General features: G+C 39.4%; 1 protein-coding gene across 1 annotated transcript; it reads right to left on the bottom strand.

The window, feature by feature from the left end:
• Positions 1-605: 605 nt before the first annotated feature.
• On the bottom strand, positions 606-19,760 carry cdc34a (cell division cycle 34 homolog (S. cerevisiae) a). The gene is made up of 5 exons (XM_042006137.1): positions 19,308-19,760; positions 9,685-9,771; positions 8,463-8,560; positions 3,527-3,661; positions 606-3,411 (listed from the first exon to the last, which is right to left on the bottom strand). Exons 1-5 carry the CDS (start codon positions 19,488-19,490, stop codon positions 3,189-3,191), a joined length of 726 nt encoding a protein of 241 aa, XP_041862071.1. The 5' UTR covers positions 19,491-19,760; the 3' UTR covers positions 606-3,188.
• Positions 19,761-20,420: the final 660 nt, after the last annotated feature.

Genomic DNA, 20,420 nt, shown 5'->3' with positions numbered 1-20,420 from the left:
AAGCACATGAACGTAAATTGATAATTAAAAAAAAATTAGGTTGGTAGCTGTAAAACAATTTTGCAAAGCCATCAATGTAAGTAGGAAAACAACAATAAGGGAGCTTGAAATGAATGACTGTTTCTGTGCTTTGTATTTAATACAACGCAGGGCTAAACTAACAGACTTCACAAACCCAGAGAAAAGGCCCTACCTTTGTTTCTCCAAAAATTAATATATCCTTCAATAAGAGTAAGTAGAAGGGGGAGATAAGACCACGACTATTTAGAGAGGGTTTTCTTTCCGATCCTTTTAAGTCTCCACCAACCTCAAATCTCATGCTGTATGTCCCTCACTTTAATAATAATAACCATCATCATCATTCTTATTTATTTATCTGTTTATTTTAGGTTGTGTTGGGTTTAGTGGGATAATAATAATAATAATAATAATAATAATAATAATAATAATAATAATAATAATACAAAACAGTCAAGAGGAAGGACCTGATGTTTACCTCTCAGAGGGCAACACTGAGTTTCCTCCGAATGTCAGTGTCAACAAGAAAACAAGATCTTGAAATATGCAAAACAGGAAATTAACAAGAAAAAAAAAATCAGCCAACATCTAATAAAGAGCTTTATTTCAGATTTTAAATATTTACAAACCATAAGAAAAAAGAAAGAAAAAAACAAACAAACAAAGAAACATCAACTGATCGTCAAAATATCCACATGTGCATATCAAGGTAAAGATTGTAAACAGTCCATTGAAGCCAAAAAGCGAGTCCTCCGGGGTCAGGTTCACTTAGCCGGAAAATGATTTGTTTGTTTGTTGGTAGGTGGGTATTTTATTTTATTTTTCCTGAGGATCTTTTTATCTTAACTTCTGGGTCTTCCCTCAGTGATGCTTCCACCAATCAGAGCTCAGACATGTTGAGGGGGATGAGGAGAGAGGAAGGAAAAGAACACAGCAGCTTGACTTTAAAAAACAAACAAAAAAAAAAAATTCCAGTCTCCCCAAAATTAAAATAAAGGGGTGAGGGTTTTTTTTTTTATAATGGGCATAAATTATCCAGTATTGATAATTTATCATGGCGCATTTAGAGCCGCATCATCATTACAGTAATATTTGGTTCCTTGTTAGGAAATTGTGTAAAATTGATTTGACATTTATTCAACTTTCCATGGATATCCCTAGTTTCTGAATAATCAATTTAATAATCTTAATACATATAATTACACATTGCAGCTCATACAATTTGCAAATAAAAAAAAAAAAAAAAGGACATCAACAAAGCCCCCCCCCCCCAAAAAAAACACACCAACCCCCAGCCCAGTCACAATACATCAGTTTCAGGTAAAATCGAGTTTGAGAACCTTTATCTTGGACATAATCCCAACCTTTATAGCAGATCTAAAACCACAAAACACATATCGGCATGCTCATGCTCAGAGAATAACCCTATCCCAGAACCTTCCCATTTCACGCTTCCCTCTTAATTCTTTTCGGTACATCTTTTAAACGATCAGTGAATACTCACAAAAACGGAAACATGGCTACAGTGACGTTGAGAATTTCCTTGCAAATACTGTTGGATGGTGGTAATGCGTTTAAAAGTGTGCAACAAAGCACTCCAGGCAGAAGAGAGCCTCAGAGTGTGCGCAGCACTGAAAACAAAACACCGTTTGCCTGCATATTCATCATGCCATTTTCCATTCTTCTGATTCACTCATACTGCAACCTGATCTCCTCTGAGGCAACAGGGAGCACTGGCTCAGGTAAGACAAGATGGCTGAAGTCTGGTAGAGCGTTTCAGAGTTTAAAAAAAAAAGAAAAAGAAAAGTTACACACAGACACCAGTAGGGGGCAAGCTTAGTGAAGGTTAGTGTACAACGTGACTCCTATGCTGAGGTTACTTGTGCTACTCTGTTTGGAAACCACAAACCACCGATAAACATAAAGACGGATACAGCTGCACATGTCCATCTCTAAGAGATGTCAGAGTCACTCTGAAGCCCTCACAGATGCACAGAGAACTAAAGCTGGAGTTCCTGCCAGACTGTTTTCAAGGCTCAGCTTTGCTGCCACATTTAAAGCACTGCATATTAAGGAAGTTCAAGCACTGACTGCATAGTTTTTTGTTTTAAATACAGTACATTGGATTACACGAGCAGCAGCGGGCTTTGCTAGATGTTAAGTGCATCCAGGCCACTAGTAGCAAGTGCTTGTACGATGAAGGCTGGTGGCAGCAAGTGGAGGCTGATTGATCTACATTCCATTCTTCAGATCAGCTGTTGGATTTTACCTTTCCACTCACAACCTCACCCCCATCCAGACTAATCTGACAGGTGCTGCTATAAATAAATAGGCTTGTTCCATCAAGAGGACACTGTTTACACATCATATCGTGAGCCTGAAAAATTGCGCTCTGCCACCTTTGTATGTCTAGCTGATAGGGTTTTGCTTCAACTGGTCAGCCAGTCACTCAGATGTGGGACTTCAGGGATACAAGGAAGGCACAAGTAAGTGCAAGCGGCTTTTTGAAACTAATAACTTTCCCATTTGGGGGAGCACAAGCCCTGTGGCTTTAAAGGTCAGAGGTGAAGTGTGGCAGGGATCATACAACCTGCTTACTGGAGGTTGTACACATGACTCAGGCAGAAATGACTCAGCTTTTTGTAACACAAACTGTATGCCGTTTTTCCATAATTAGCTTCCTCTAGAAATGCTTTCTTCTTGTTTTACAGTGATCTGATCTGTGGCTTGACATTCCTGCCGAACGATAATGTAAAAGAAGTGAGCGCTCTTTAGCACTGAGAAAGCTTTGTTACGCTCAACACTTGTGGAATAAACAATGTATTGGAGCTGAAAAAGCTTTTTGTGGGGGATTTTAAATGATGGGAGTATCAGTGCAGATGAACATAAGAAGATGGAGAAAACTTGAAAGTTTGACATAAGGGTTATGAAGCTGTTCGTATATCATGTGTAACGTCTACTCAGACAAGTGAAAAAAGTAAAAGAGAATGCTGAAGAAAAGAGCCAAACACAATTCTGCAGCTGTCTTTTCTTTCTTTCTTTTCTTTAGTGTGCATATTGTGACTGCACATGTGACAGAAGGTGGACAAGGGGCCGTGTGGGTGACAGCAAGAACTGGTCCGGGGTGGTGGAGAGGAGGAAGTGTTGGGTGACATCACAGAGAAGCGTGGTCAGGAGTCCTCTGTGCCAGAGTCGTCCTCGTCATAGCAACAGTCTTCATTGTCATCCTCGTCGTCTTCCTCCAGCTCCTCGTCATCATAGTAGTCATCGTATAAGAGGTTGGAGCCATCGTCTGTGGGTGGGACTTGGGTGCGGACGCAGTATTCGTCTAACGTGACAGGAACCTTGACGCCGTCCCTTTCTGCATCAGCTTTAGTAGCCAGCACCTGCTTCCTGTGAGATGTAGGGAGTAGGGAGAAAAGTGTCAATGCCAGAACTTTGTGTTTCTGTTGTACTGACAAGATCCTTTAGCAGAAGTGCTGTGTGTGCCCGTTATCCCACGTGGTACCTGATTATCTCGATATATTCTCTGTCCTTGCCCTTGCTATCCCTCCACTTGCGGTACATGACGGATGCGTCCACATTGGCTGGAGAAAATGTGTTGGGTTCGTTCAGCAGGGAGATGACACTGAGCAGGATGGTCCTGGGAGAGATGCATAGAAGAGAGAGTGGGGAGAGATTACAATACAGGAAAACAATACAGGACGAGAAGGGGGGAAAACACACAAAGGAGGTAGAGTAAGATGGCAGTAAGACGAGACAAGGGACATTGAAAGTGCAGGACAAGAAGGGATACAGTGATAGAAAGACACCAAGAGAGCCTTTCCACCTCATAAATATCCACTTGTATCATTAACATCTGATTTTAGCTCCAGAAGCTGCTCATTACAGAAACAATCAGGGAATACAGCCACACACTGTTTATACCAGCGATGTCGTTGCATTTAACAAATGACTGACTACCACAGAGAGTGAAAGATTGAGTGGTATGGTACATGTTTTACTTAATAAAAACCCACTAAACAAAAAAAAAAAAAAAACTAACATTCAACCACAGTCCTTTTGTAAAGCCACGAGGCTGTCTTCATATACAGTACACCACTGTCATGGTCAGCTTAGTGTCCACAGAGGCCTGAAAGTTACTGACGTTTTACTTATGAGTGATTCTGTCTGAACTAAGGAACAAAAAAAAAAAATGGGAAAGTTGGAGGGGTGAACAATTCCAGCTGTACCAAATATCTGAAAACAAGGGAAGATGAATTATACATTATGTGTAGAAGGGTGACACTTTTCAAATTCAATTTTATTTATACAGCACTTTTTATACCAAAGAGCAGCACCAAGTGCTTTCATAATAACAATTTCAGAATAATTTTAACAACAAGATAAAAAAAAAAAGCCTTGACAAAGTATACAACCCAGTTTAAATAAAAAACAAAAAACACCTAATCATTTATTCTCTCTCACACACAAACCCCCCCTGCTTGGTGTGCCTTATCCACCAGCCCTCTCAACATCTTTTCTTTCCTCGAACCAAAATGTAGGACTGTTTTTGTGTTAAACATCTGCTGGGCTATGTGGATGTGCATACGGCACTAAAGGTAAAGCTAAGGAGGGACAATCTAGAAAACTGCTTCAAGAACAAGATGCTTCTTGCCTTAACATCAAGAATGTGCATTAATATTAGAAATTTGTCGTTTGACAGAAGGAATTCAAGTTAAAACCCACAACTGATTTTGACATATTGCTCGAAGTTATGATATTGACTTTTATTAAATTAGGGAGGACACTGCTCAACACTCTGCAGGTTAATTCATTTACATTAATGCTAAGAGAGCGCAGACCTCTGCCAAGCCACAGGGTCACTGAGAAAAAAATCCCAAAAGACCCAACAGCACACCCAGTACCCCCAATATTTGAACCTTATCACCATATCCAGAATATCAACATGATCTGGATCAAACAATGTCGGATTATAATATCTATCATGTGAGGTCATCTTGTCTTTTTATTTATATTTTATTTTTTTTTTTGCCAATTCTGGGCATTATTGAATGAGTTAGAAGCTTTAATGGCAAAAATATCCATTAAAGCTTCTAATTCATCTAAAATTACATCCAAATGGTAAAGAATCCTTTAAAAAATTCCTGGATCCAGACAGTGATCCCAAACCCCCAAAATGAAATCACTTGTTACTTTATTCCACTTCTGATGGTTCCTGAAAATTGAATTAAAATTTGTCCATAACTTTTTGAGTTATGTTGCTAACAGACAGACAAACCTCTGCTACCATAAACATCCTCCTTGGTGAAACTAAGAACTGGAGTACGTAGGAAAGGTGGTAGTTTTGTGACATGGCTTTGAATGAAAGTCTGCAAAAACCCAACTACAAACATACTTGAAAAGACAGTTTCTTGCTTCTCTTATATAAAACAAATCAAATGCCAACTGTCAATCACGTTCTTTTAGGAGTTTGTGAGGTAGAATTATTATTAACTAAGCAAACAAGAACGAGCCTCCTATTGGAAAATTACTGCATGAGTGATTATCTTTCAGCTGGCAACAATTTATTTAACTCCAACTGATGCAACACGTAGTCATACCATGGTTGTAGATGTTAGTTTAAAAAGGGTCAAATCATTGTCATGCATCAAGCAGAGAAAACATCTAAGGAGATTGCAGAAAATACTAATATTGGGGTAAGAACTGTCCAATGGATCACTTAAATGTTTGGTGAAATCAAATTCAAGAAAAACAACAGGACTCATGGCCATGTTTAATAGTGAAATTAAGAGCCTGTTCAGACGCATAATGTGAAGAGAAGTCAAGGGATTGGGACTGAACAGCTGAGTAGCCATAAGAAAACCACTAATTAGTGAGGACAACCGGATAAAAAGGTTAGAATTTGCTAAGGAGTATAAAGATTGGACTCTGGAGCAATGGAAGAAGGTCATGTGGTCTGATGAGTCCAGATTTACCCTGTTCCAAAGAGACGGGAGAATCAGGGTAAGAAGAGAGGGTAGCCTAGTGTCTAATGTACAAGCCTGTGGGAACAGTCTATGATCTGGGCTTACTGCAGTCCCCTACACTGAGGGGGAACAGGCAAGCAAAACAATGCAATTTGCAGCGATGTCTGATTTCCCTAATCGGTGCTATAGACTGCCCTGAAGCTGCTATAAGAACCAAGTGAGAAAGAAATAAAAAAAATACAAATAATAATCCATAAGGGAAATTGCAAATAGGAAATTAAAGGTCTCATAGTATGCAAAATTCACTTTCTAAAGGTTTTCTAGCAATCGTGTCCTCATAGCTTGTGTATGAGGCCCAAAAATGAGAAAATTCTGTCACCTTTCTCATTTGCTTCATCCAGTTTTTAGTGAATGTGTGCTCAAACGAGTAAGTCTGACATCTTTCTCTTTGTGACCTCAGGAAGGGAAATAACCACTGCCCCTAGTAGTGGATACTGTCATTGACCCACCACTGGCTAGCGGAGTCTGCCCTTTAAAATCACCGAGTGGGCGCCTGCGGAAGCCAGATCCTCTCCCAGAGAGGGGCATGGACAGGCACCACTCATGAACATTTAAAGGTTTAGACACAGAAACAGCCCATTCTCAGTAGAGCTCACTAGAGCCACATTTAACATGGCTGAAATTAAGGACCAAGGCTGAATTTGGGGTAATACTCTTTGAAAACAATGTTGTTGGACCTCTAATGTCCATATGAAATTGTTTAAAAAATGTATAATATGGGACCTTTATATCTGCTGTCATTAACCAAAGCATTTTCATTCTCCATGTCCAAATCATGTGATTAAACATGCTTACCACCAATGTTGAGGCTCATCTGCCTGCGTCTACAATAACTGAGGCAATTGCAAGCTTCTTTTGCAAGGATGCGCCTGAACTCCCCTGTTGAAAATAAGGGCTTCAGGTGGCTAATGAAAGTAACGGAACTGCACTATGTAATGGTTTCTCGCAAACATCTTTTTGAAAAAGTCATCCCAACACGTACCAGTCAGTAAAATAACATGTGAAAAGTAAGCTTCAGTCATTCGTTGTATGACACAGCAGAGTGGAGTGCAGACTGGAGCCTGGAACATCTAGAAGTGATGCAATGCTGGTAAAACACGCAAGAAGTAGATTTCTTTTATTTTTTCACAATGCTTTTTTAGTGTTGTCCCCATTTCTGTCCAGATAGTCTTTATTTCCCACAACTCCTTGGCCACCTCGTTAATAGCGTTGATTGTGTCCCTTTGCACCTGCAGGACTTCCTGTCGAGTACCAATCTCAGTTGTATCTGTACACATTTATTTTACAGATTAAAACAAAGGACTAAATTTCCTGCATGCTTTGCCTTTGGTGTGTCTTCGCCTCTGACGGCGTTTACAGCATCTGTCACCTGCTGCTGCTCCTCTTTGGTTCTGACACTGGTAATGACAATGCTGTCCCCACCAAATAAAACCTTTTTACGTTTTTCAACGTGGTCCATCAGAATCTCAGTTTCGCATTCCAAAAAAATCTACTTCTTCCCTCTTTTCCTCCAGAGCCATCATGGAAATTATATTTATATATATATATATTTATTATAGGCATTCACCTGACTTTTTATAGCCACCATAAGGGCGTGGCAAGGCGCTCCCTCACGTGCGCCAACTTTAGATATTTCCTTTTTTCCCCTATGTACGCCACCTGTAGTCATCTTTGCTACGCACAGATTTATAAATGAAGCCCCAGAACTGAACCCTATTGAAAATTTTCAGGATGTGCTGGAGAAGGCTTTGCAGTGACCAGACATCTCTAATTAATGCAACACTGGATGAAAATAAATCTTGTGCCATTATTTAAAGAATGCCACAGTGAATGTTGCCATAATCAATGCTAAAGGAGGTCCAACGAAATATTAGTGTGACCTATTTTTTTTTTTTTTTTTTGGATGTTGACTTTTTATTTATTTATTTATTTACTTACTTTTTGGCCAGGTAATTCCTTTACACACACAATCACATTAGGGGAAAAAAAAGAAAGAACAATCTTTTCCCTGTAAACCTATTTTTTTCCTCCTTTCTTTGGTTTCAGTTTGTAGATCTGTGCTGTCTTACAGTCATTTCCCCATTGCTTCTGATATTTTTGTGAGTAACTTACCTTCAGGAGCAGCACAGCATCATACCACTGTCTCAACTCAAATCTGTGATCAACACACTTTCCTTTTTTTTTTTTTTTTAGAACTATCTGTTGCTTACTGTAGTTGGTGTACTCATTAGAAAAAGTAACATGTCTTCTGTGTATGATTTACTAAAAAAATGAGAATTTAATATGTAAATTAAGAAAGATTAAGCATATGTAGCAAAAAAATTAGTTAACTAAAAAGAGGGCTAGCAAACGGAAAGCAGCAGTTGATGATGTGACTAATAGATAATTATTGAACATACTGTTGCTGATGAGTACCTGACATTCTGTGTGGGGTTCCACCTCTCTGAAGGCAGCTCGCCGCTCTGTGGATCGTCTACTGGTGGATGCAGGATAGAAATACACACATCCCCATTCTAAGGATACAACAAAAAAGACCATCATGTTCAAACAAGAAATTGCTATGCACACATAGTTAAAGTAGTACTACATAACTTTCTGACATAAAACTGACTCATTTTATGGGCACAGTAATATTTATTTGGACGTTCCTGGAGCTGTCGTTGCCCAGCAGCATCCTAAAGATGAAAAACTGCACTTCACAACTTTTCTTTCCCTGTTCGCACATCACTTTGAAGCAGCACCTTACAGCACAGCGTCACACACTAGTAACTGGACTGATTTGGTTTAGCAAAGAAACCCAAGAGGACAATTTTTGAGGAAGACAGGAAAAGAAAAAAAGTGACAGATCAAGATATAAAACAAGAGTCCACATCAGACTGATTTTTACTGACTGAAAAGAGCTCAGAGAAGAGTCCAAATGCAAGACAGATGCCGAATTATCCATTGTTAGAGGGTGTCTTAGTGAGAAAATCCGCCAAAGATGAGGCGTTACCTCTTATATACATAAACTTGTTCAGAATTTACCCACTTTCAGTCTTAAATCTGTTTAACTGCAGTTGCTCTTACGTTGCTGTATACAGCAGCCAATATAAGCACACAGCTATGAGTACCAAACAACAATCAGTTCAAACTGGTGTCATACACATGTGTGCATACTGGTTTCATCAGCAGAAGGTGAACTTTTGATAAAATCTATAGCACCTTGCCACAGGACTGGAGGGAAGTGTGTTTATTTACATGGTCACTGAAAGAATCAGAAGATTATATTTCATTAATCAGGTTCCTCAAGCTCTCTTTCACTTCTCTTTAATGTTCAGCTTTAAAACTTCATTCTTCTGAAAAGAAATGAAAAGAAATTAAATTTCTTAGTCAGTAATTCAGGTCAAATTTTCCCAAACAGCAGTTAAATGACTGCTCATCTAAATCTCAATGTAAATAAACAGATCATTAAGAGCTCCCAACTATAACTTCCACGATACACTGAATGTAAAATTTCTGTCTAATGAGGGGAAGACTCACTAGATTTAAAGTGCTTAAAAAACAGTAAGAAGGTGAAGTAATGAATCCATTAAAGATTAAAACACTAGGATCAGACACTGTGCAGACTGTCATAAACATCATTTTTCTGATAAATTACCTCATAGATGTTGGGGTGCCACATTTTGGTGAGAAAGCGGAAAGCAGGTGGAGAGTAGGGGTAGTCGACAGGAAACTTGATCCGAGCCTGAGGGTGAGAGAAGACATGTATTGGCGACGTGGCAGGAAGTTTATTTACCCCTCTCAGCAGCAAACTTACAAGTCTCAACTACTTCCAGCCAAGCTATTGCTGTTTTGGAAACATTTTCACACTTAACACATATGGATTCCTTTAACCACAGTTAGGCATCTGCATTTAATTAGAGCGAACCACTTGTATAATTTTATTTCACACTTTAAAGTCAGTTCTGCTGGTGACACAAGTATGGCTGTCTTTGAGAAGACTAGTTTCATGCAACCAGAGCCATATGGCTACACAATGAGCACACACAGCTGACAAGAAGAAGGTGCTTCATTCTGAAAGCCCCCCCTTCTATATTTTTTTGCACCGGTGTCAACAAGCAGCTGCTGAATGAAGCGCTACAATCATGCAGATTAGCTCTGATAGCAGTTTAAAGAAACATATAAATAGCAACTGTGGAGTCACTGTAAAACCTTCCGTGGCGGCTGAGCATGGAGGAGCTAATGACAGTGTAATGTAATATGGTGTGGAGGATGGGAGGGATGGAGGCTCACAGTGCATTCAGCTGCAGAGTGTGGAGCTCAGAAACACCAGTAGCTAGGAGGGGGTTGGTGGTATAAAGACATTGAGTATGTCCTCTCCAGCTGTCACTTCAACCTAAAACAATCCACTACTCACACCCGTGTTCTGCTATTGTATGTCCTAACACTAAAGCACAACTGTGCACATGTACTGTGTAAATCCAGTGTGTAGAGGACCCCTCCTCCTTTTTCCTTTTCTACCAGGCGTGTCACAGAAGAGATGGGGACGGTGGGAGAGTATTCACCGACTGGACTGATTACACACATACACATCACTCACAGCAGGAAACCTTCTCATGATCCCCTTGTCATATACACACCACGCACAAACACTTGCTCACATTTGCTGATTCGGCACGGTCAGCTGGTCTTCCCTGAAGTGATGGGGCAGGGGGCAGCTGCATGGGAGCAGAATAGTGGACTGGCAGCAGGATAAGCATGGGAGAAAATAAAGGGGGTTGGGTTGTTTATGATGTTTAAAGCCTTCAGACGCCTTTGACAGCATTGAAAATGTCAAACTATGTGCCAAAATATCCAAAAGGACCTGTTAATGGCCACAGATTCTTGCCATTCAAGTGTGTCAGTGTGTCAAAACCTCTGCAGCAGCATTTTGCTTTATATATGTGACAAAAAGGGATCAACAACCATCAGAACTGATCTGATCTCATGCTGTAAAACCATATTGGAGAAGAAACAAAGACACAATTCTGATAAAAATGTGGAGGGGGGGGAGGGGGGGGGGGGGTAAATAAATAAAAAAAATCCTTGGGTTTGACTGTTCCTGCCAAAAAGCTGGCAGACAGGCAGAGTGCAGAGATCAAGCCAACATTGTACACATTACAGGCTGGCAACAGTACAGCGCACAGCAAGCAGACGGGGTGGTGGAGTGGGAGGAAGGCCATGCAGCAACAGTGCCTGCTCGGTTTTCCTCCCAAAACAATAAAGCATTAAGATTATATCTGTTCATTGACTCAGAATGATAAAATCAAGATACTGGCTTCTATTTTTTTGTAATAAGACAAACTGACACACGTCTGTAGACCGCATGACTTTCAGAAAATATTGGCTCAAATTCACACAAAGATAGAAATATTAAAAATAGTCATTTAATAAAATAAGAAGTCTTCTGGCTTCATGTAAAGTTGTGTCAACATGTATACTGGGAGAAGCTGTTTAAGATTTTTTTTTATTAAAGAGTGTGTGAGTTAATGAAAAATGTCATGGATAAAAAAAAAATATGCTCTTTAAGAGAAAGAGAAATCTCCAAGCAACATCCACATTTATTTCACTACCTGTTCTGTATAAAAACCTTTTTTCCATTCAGTTTAATCCTTATCTGTTCCAACATGATCAGACTAAACTATCTGTGGAAAGCAGAGCAACCTGACTCCCTAATGATACAAAGGAAAAAAAGACACCCAGTTCCTCAAACAAAAACATGGTTTCTCTTGTACATATCTTACTTAAAGCTGATCACATACCTCACCCTTTGGCAGGTAGCTGGGTGTCCTATGAAACAGCAGATCTCTACATGTCCGATAAAAGCCTCATTCATCAATCCTGCTTGTCTGAATGCAAGCACACAGAAAAGCAGGAAGGTAGGGATATGCATTAGGGGTAAGCATAAAAACTGATCCCAGTAAGAAGGTAAGAGCATGATTTCACAACATAGCTTATCAGGAGGTTTTTAATCGTTTGCCTGTAGTAACATTTTCATTTTTCAGCATTAGCTGAAGCTCCTGACCTGCTCACACAGCAGACAGCAAACTGTGGAGGGAAGGAAGTATGGGGTAAAGAAGAAAAGAAAAAAAAACAACAAAAAAGACAAACAGGCTGCTTGGCTGGCTCATTTGATCTGCAGCACAGAGAAGCTCGTCTTCTGCCTCAGTATTGTGCACAAAGAAAGATGAAGAAGGGAAAGGAAAATGCAGCGGGGTCTTAAGTCAACATAAACTCTATATTATCTACCTCTCCTTTTCTGTTATTAAAACATATAAACTGCATTAACCTTTACAGTACAAGGCTCATTCTTTTTTCACTTAGTGTATTAATATACAGCAGCTCAAACATGATCTCTGCCTGTCACAAGAAAACCTCTTTTTTTTTTTTTTTAACAGTCTGCTGCTGCTTCACGTGTCATGCCTCAGAATAGGACTGAGCACAGAAATGACAGAATCCACGACGGGAAGGTGACTCACTCTGAACATCTCATCTGAGCAGCAGACATGACATTTTGCCAAGCATGCAAGAAAAAACTTACTTATGAATGACTCTTGTTATCCAAAAAAACAAACAAAAAAAAAATGAATGGAAGGTCACTTTCTTCATTCTACCAAAATCTTTCTGGACTGTGACCTAAAAAGCTGCCTTTAGGAGAGAACAGGAATGAGAGAAAACACACCCACCCTGTGGAAAATGACAGCAAGCTGAAGTAAACCAGGTCAATGAAAAGACCCTGAAAGGATCAAATCATGCTGTTCTTTTGCACCTCTTTACAGTCTCTACAGATCTCTCTCTCTCTCTCTCACACACACACACACACTCACACACTGCTTAACTTGCACTTATTCAGAATGACATGAAAAGTACATCAAGTAGTGACAATTCCCATAGCCTACAAAACAAAAACTTTCCAGCGATTCTTATTTTTGTGACCAACAAGCCCCAGCCTCATTGTCTCTGCTCAACAACCACAAAGAGAAAGAATAAAACCTGAAGTTATTTCAAACTGATTTTTGTGTGGTATTGCCATCTGACATTTTAAATAAACAGCATACATGGCCACCATCTAGAAATACGATTACCACACTGGTGGCCATAACAGGAAAGAAAAGGAACACACTCTCAGGGCTTCAGCGGACCGTTATAACTGTCTGCTGACGCCTGACAATTACCTACACTCTCAACAGGCTCTCCTTTAAAAAAAAAAAAAGTGGGGGAACACAGAAGGAAGGATTCTGTCTGATTTGATCTGACTGTTTCAGTATTACCTCTTTTTTCCTGGGCCCTGGTTTTGTTTCTCTGTGACACAGCCGGAGGGGGAAACATGACTCTAGCAGCTCAGCTTGGCCCAGCCCAGCTGAACCTTTTTCAGCTGGGTTGGGTCCTCTGACCTGTACCCTTCCTCTTCTTTACTACTGCAAGACTAATGTTGAGTCTGTATGCATGAGAATGAGAGAAGTCAAACAAAGCACGAATATAGCTGCTCAACAGGACTGGGTGTCTGGTCCCGATCAGACCCAAACGGCAGCACTGCTCTTTGTTACTGGCCATCAAAAACTGATCAGTCAGCTAAGAAAACCACTAGACTGGTATATGAATGGTATTCTCTTTCATGGTATGAATTAAGGAGACTGTGACATTATATTTTTAAGCATCAAAAGGTGAAACAGCCATCAATTCCATTTTTGTGTCATTCCACACATGGCATCGTTTGCTCTGTACGTCACCATGGCAAAACTCCATGTAGGTCCTCACTTAAGAGGTTGTGTTTGAGCTTTACAATTCATAAAACATTTTCTTTTCCTGATGCTCTGGTGACATGACACAGGACAGAACAGGAAGAGGTCAACGCTCGGTCTAATGTGATCTGACAGTCTCTGGGGTCAGAGAAAGCAATATCAAAGTTCTTAAGCAGAGTTCATAGACCTGCACCAGTGTTTATGGCTGTCCTTGCTCTAATGACAGTATAAGCTGAGCAATGTGAAGAGTCAAGAGCCACGGTAGATGTGGAGGGTTTTGTGCTTTAAGGGATTTAACTGTACACGTTGTAAAGTCATAACATAAACCCACACTGATTAGAATAGAGAGAAATTATAACTTATTTATTGACTAATACTGAGTTATCAAATTAGTTACAGCAAACGTTTAAATTTTTTCCTTTTTTGCAGATAGCTGGTATACACAGACCATTTATTTATGAAACAGAAGCTTAATTAAATGCACATTTTTTCTGTTTTTATTTGACAGGGATGGAGCACATCAAAAGAAGAAACACTTTTAAATATGCCAGATTTAGCCAATGGGTTAGTTTTCATTTGCTGTCCTGGTCAGGTCTTACAAAAGCTCCCTGGAATAAGGAAAAAGAGAAACAGGAAAAATTGTGAGGGAAACAATTATCCATCAATCGAAAAATATCAAAGAATAAACTGATCGAAAAGTGACAGAAACAATTAATACACTGTTAAAATCTATATATCACTGAAACAAAGCCACTAAATCACAAAGCAAAACTTCATAAACAAACAAAAAAAGGGAATACCCATCGATCTCAAGATATCTAAAACTGATTAGAAGGTGATGAAGAAATGACAAATTATTAACATTAAAATCTGCAAACCACTGACACAAAGTCACTAAATCACACAGCAAGACAACCTCACAACAAAAAATAAAACAAAGTAGGAAGTGAAAACATGCAGGGAGGCGTCCACATATGCATGCATCAAACCACGTTACAAACTAAACACAAGCTGGTCAGAAAGCAGCAGGTGTTTGATTCAAGACATGGACATAGAGACCGTATATACACATGAGAACAAGGACTAACATTAACAAGATGGCAGCAGCTTGTCAATGTTGACAGGTTTGATTGCTAACTAGCCACTGTTTTAAACACAACCTAAAAATCCCATATGTACTGATTTCCCTGAAAGTATGTTGGGATGCTATTCCACTCATTCCACTTTAGTGGAATAACACAATCCCCTCGAGACCCTCCTTGTGGTTCAAACTGCATTTGTTCTAATTGTAACAAAAGATACAAGAGATAGAGGGAGGGGGGCTAAGTCATGTGCAATTTTATAAAGACAATATATTGCATACTTAATAGGCGAATCTTTGTTTACATCTTTTTGCGCATGCGCGTGTGGTTGGGTGGCAAGAAGACCTGTTGAGATGGCGGAACCTGCTAGCATAAACAAGAAAGTAAGCGGGCGAAATCCAAATTATATAAGTACGCTAAGCTCCGAAGACCAGAGGAGGTTTAGAGAGAAACTAAAAATTTGTGTTGCAGACAAAATCGAACAAATACAAAGCCCATATGAAGTCTGGGATGACGAAAAATACTGGTCTGACTCACCTGCATCTTGGCCACAGATGTGCTAGGGAGATATTTATTCTTATTTAGTTGAAAGCCCTGGACCCTTCACCCACGAGAGGTTAAAAGCTTTTTAAAAGCCTCGAAGCTTATAACTATTTTGTTTCAAGAAAGGTTGGGCCAATCTTTTCGGTGAAACAAAAATCAGTGGTCGTGCTCAAAGCGGAGGTCAGACCCGGCCAAGCAGTGTCACAGCGTGATTCGCATCTTCCGTGGGTGATCGCCCAAGAAAACGGTGAAATAATCACATGTCACTGCGACTGCAAAGCCGGGTAAGGCTTTATTTATCAGTGCCTTTGAATTTTTCATTTTAAATCTAATGACTGTTTTTCAATTTTATTGGTCCTGTTAACTATAATTTAAATGGCGTTTGGTCTATCGTGAAAAACGATAATAACATCTTACAAAATTTTTCTTTCAAATCCAGTCTAGGAGAAACATGCAGTCATGTAGCAGCTTTAATGTTTAAAATAGAAACAGCGGTCAGGATAGCACTCACAACAGCTGCGTGTACCAGTGAGGCTTGCAGGTATCAAAGCACGTATCATAGCACGTAACCATTTTCTTCTTTTTTCGGGGTCTTTTTCGGTGGGAATGCGGAAAAACTTTTTGTTGGGCCCCCAACGAGCCGTACAGCCAATCACACAACACGAGTGAACCATGTAGTAGATCGCCCTCAAACTCCAAACGCAAAGAAATCCAGCTAACAGATGCAGCTTCTTGCCACCCAATACCGTGATGCAATGCGGCAAAAGGTAAACACTGACGTCACAAAAGATTCGCCTATAGTGTTTTCCCAATCAATGAGACCATATTTCCTTAAAATTATACAGTAGTGAAAGCTTTTGGTCTTTTTGTCTAAGATTGTCAGAGTATGTACAAAGACTGGAGTGGCTTGAGTGTAATGGAAGTGGCGTGTGACCAGCTTGTTGGTCACACACCACTGACAGTACATTTTGTATTTGAAGCCATGTACATAGGTAAAGCCAGTTAGTTTCATCTGTAAATGAAATAACAGTGATTACTCGAGGCTTACTGTAGGGTGATTTGATCTGAACTGTGGTTCTAACAACTGTTCTGGTTTACATTGTGATAAAATGAGCCATGATTCTTTCCATTTGATCAGTTTGTCACAAAACTGAATCTGCAAAATCCTGAAGTGCCCAGTTGAAAAAGCTAAAAATCACAAACAAACCACTCCTCAGCAAACAGATTTGTGGGAAGATCTAAACCATAAAAATGTAAAGAAAACATCAAGCTTAGACCGCAAACCTCCACTAAAGCTGAGAAAAGAGAGAGAGAGACTGAGAGAGAGATTACAGAAAGAAATTCCAGTTACTCCTAAGATGTACAATGCTCCACCTTTAAAAAACTTTGCACAAGCAGACAAAAAAGTCGTATCAACCACCTCCTTGGCAGAGGGAATCACAGTAGTCTGAACTCAGAGCAGTCAGGTCTGTTGGCCTGTTTACATATCCCAAGATCGAAGCCAAACTGGCCCTCTGCCAGCAATCAGACACTCAGAATCAGGAGGGATACTTCACATGACAAAGCTGGAGACGAACACAGCTATAAGATGTCTTGGGGGCAACGACTGAACATGGAGCGTGCAAAACCTACAGGCCAACGGTCTGTTTACAATTTGAAAGTACTGCTATGCATCATGTATTTAGGTCGGTTACTCAATGGTGTCCAAGTGAGGTTTCAATATGTCTCAATCCACTGTGTGCCTGCAGTCATGACTAAAAACAACACCCATGTGACAAAAATACCTGACTCAGCCAGGTTTCATGCAACGTCAGTCTCTGAACAGGCAGCTTCAGTATGTCGTAACAGTTTGTTTGGCTAACCTGGTCAAAGCAAGACTTCTTTTTCTTTTTGGTTGTTAGAATAAGGCAAACTGGTTGGATGGAAACCTGGACAAGAACAATGACTCACAACCATGCGGTGGATTTCACAGCCGGGATGTGCATTCCTTGCTCTGCAAAGGAATCCTGTACACAGCACCCACACTGACACACTGAACACCGTCCACACAGTTGCCTGGCTGAGAGCCTCTGTTTGTGCTCACGGATTTAAAAAAAGACCAGAAAGTAAATGAACACGCTTCTCAAGAACTGGAATCATCGCTGAAAGCTTGAGACAGTTGATAAGACGTGTTTACAAATAGTGTCATCACAGTATGTTGGATAATCCAAACACAGTGGAAAAATCACCTCTATATTACAGTTTATCTTTAATACGGAAACAACAATGGCTTAGTATTATGAACAAGAGACAAGCTGATTAGAAAATGGAAAATTTGATTGTTTGCCACTATTGCTACAACCTGAAATCTTCTTTTAAATCCATGACCTATATTATTTCTGTGTCCCCCCCATCAGTAAAACCAGACTGTAAGCCACTTCAATAAACACTTGTTATCTTTTTATATGACGTAATACAAAATATCACTGCCAAGTTTCAAGCTGAACTACCAAAAGTTTTGAGACTTTGCCAGACAAAGTGATTAATTAAAGAGCACAACAGGACAAATAACCACATTAGTAAATAGCTTCCAACAATTCTCCCATTCTCATTTAAATTTTATACAAGTCAACTGCAGGCTGTCTGCTATGCAAACAAATGCAAGTGACTGTGTATTTACAATAAAAAGGTATGTAACAGCCAGTATTCAACAGTACAGTAATCTAGAGGTAGAGAAATTATACAAAACTGTACTGAAACAATATTTTGATGAACCAAGCTAATTGATAAAAAGTTAATGCTAAAATGCCCATAGAGTCTATAATTTGAGCTTTTTGGTAGAAACACCAACACAAACAGGAACAACACATCTGTGAAAAAAGCATTACTCTCCAGGGTTGATGTAAAGCAGAAAAAAAGAAATAATATGTAACACACAACAAGCTAAGACTGGAGACATCTGCATTTCAAAACCAAGGTTACTGTGCATCAGGGATTGATTCCTTTGAGTAAATCTGAACATACAAACCAACAGCCTGTTCACCCCAGGGCTGCTGATTTATTATGATGAACACAAAGGAAATGATTGAATTAGTTGACCAGCTGATGAGCTTATGTATTTAGGGTATAGAGTTGGATAGTAACAGATTGCTTGTAATTGAAGTTACCTAATCAAATTGCAAGAAGCAAATAACTATGATCAGACCTGGTCACTAGATAAAAACAAATGCAGCTGCTTAACATGAAGATCTGCAGCAGTCCACATGGATGAACTGCTCACAGACATGTCGTTTGTGCTATTACATTTATTCTAAGGGTAATCTGACTGGACCAACTGTAATATCCGAATATGTAAAAGAACACGTTAGTGTTTATAGTACTTTAAGATGTTTTAGGAAGATATTTAGACCAATAATCTAACCCAACCCCCATTATAATTAATAACACAAATGACTGAATGTGTTAGCCAGCTGATGAGCTTACCTATTTAGAGTTAATGTTGGAGGCGGTTATGCTTCATCTGTTCTTTCAAGGTAACATTAAAGTATCGATCAAATATGGTCATGTGCTCACTGTCTCAAAGATATATTAATCTGTATTTTAAATGAAAATTTGCCACAAGAAAAAGTTAATGCGTGAACAGGCACAGAGATCTGAAACTTATATTCTGACTGAGCAGAGTTGATTTAAAGTTAAACAAAGAGCTTTGTCTCTCATAGAAACCCGCAACAGGGAACTACTACAGTTAGCTGAGTTAACGTTATTAGCTTTCAGCTGTCTGTGATGGGAAGAGTTACAATACGGTTGAAGTTAAGGGCTCTTTATGCGTTGAATGTAGGGTAAATTTACCCGCTAAAGAACAATAGAACTACAGCTAGCTAACATTAGCTACTCACCTTAAAATAACCACCCTCGTAGTGCGTGTTTGGGGGTCCGAATATCGCTACTTCCCAGTTATACATGTCTGACTCGTCCACCAAAGTTATCTTGAATCCCTCGACTGGCTCATCTTGGAGACTTTTCATCTCCAGCATTAGTGCTTTTTGGGAACTGGCTACATGATGTCCATGTTGAGCCATATTCCACAACGGTTTGTATTAATATATCAGCAACCCAGCACAGCTGTGACTGCGAAGGACAAAGCTAGGTCGGTACAAACAGTAGCTGCCCGCAGAAGAACTAAGCCCTACGCAATGGAACTCGTTGACGCTAGTTTCCGTTAGTATGTCTTGAAAACAGGATCTAAAATCGCGACAACTGGGCTTTATTTGGTCAGAGCTGGTGCGCCTTCCTCTGTAGTTGCGAACAATTCCGTGGAGCTCAGTTTCTGACGACCATCTAAATCATATCTAGTCAAGTTACAGACATGATTTATGTGCATTCCGGTATTGGCTTTCAAAATAAACCCTTTATCAATATTTATTATTTCTATTTTCCATCTTTTTCTGATTAAACCGTGTATATGTGATAGAATCTCTGTGTCAAATTTTCATTGTGGCGTTTGAGTTGAGATTGAGTTGAGATATATATATATAGATATATATATATATATATATATATATATCTATATATATATATATATATATCTATATATATATATATATATATACACACACACACACACACACACACACACGACCCCTTATATCTCTGAAATCATTTGGAGGCCTACTTCCGTTTTGTATTTGGTCTCATTTTGAATATAGGTCAATTCGCATTTTTGTGTAATTTATCTCTTTAGGGTCATTTTTCCAAATTAATACATTGGCTAAATTAAATACATCCAAGACTTTTGACGTAAATTATCTAACCATCTGACTACCCGTTTAATTTTTGAATAGATGTTACATCGTGCTCCACTCGCATTCACTTTTATTTAAAATCTTGAGTAGCCTTGTTTTGAAAGTCTGTACAGGAAATACTACTTCCATCACGGCTATGGTGGTCTAGATTTAGCCAAAAGCTAGCTTGCCTCTTCTTTCGGGTGTGAGCCACGATATATCGTCCGA

Source organism: Melanotaenia boesemani, chromosome 14 (assembly GCF_017639745.1).
Source record: "Melanotaenia boesemani isolate fMelBoe1 chromosome 14, fMelBoe1.pri, whole genome shotgun sequence".
Lineage (NCBI taxonomy): Eukaryota > Metazoa > Chordata > Actinopteri > Atheriniformes > Melanotaeniidae > Melanotaenia > Melanotaenia boesemani.
This window is presented reverse-complemented; position numbering and strand designations above follow the sequence as displayed.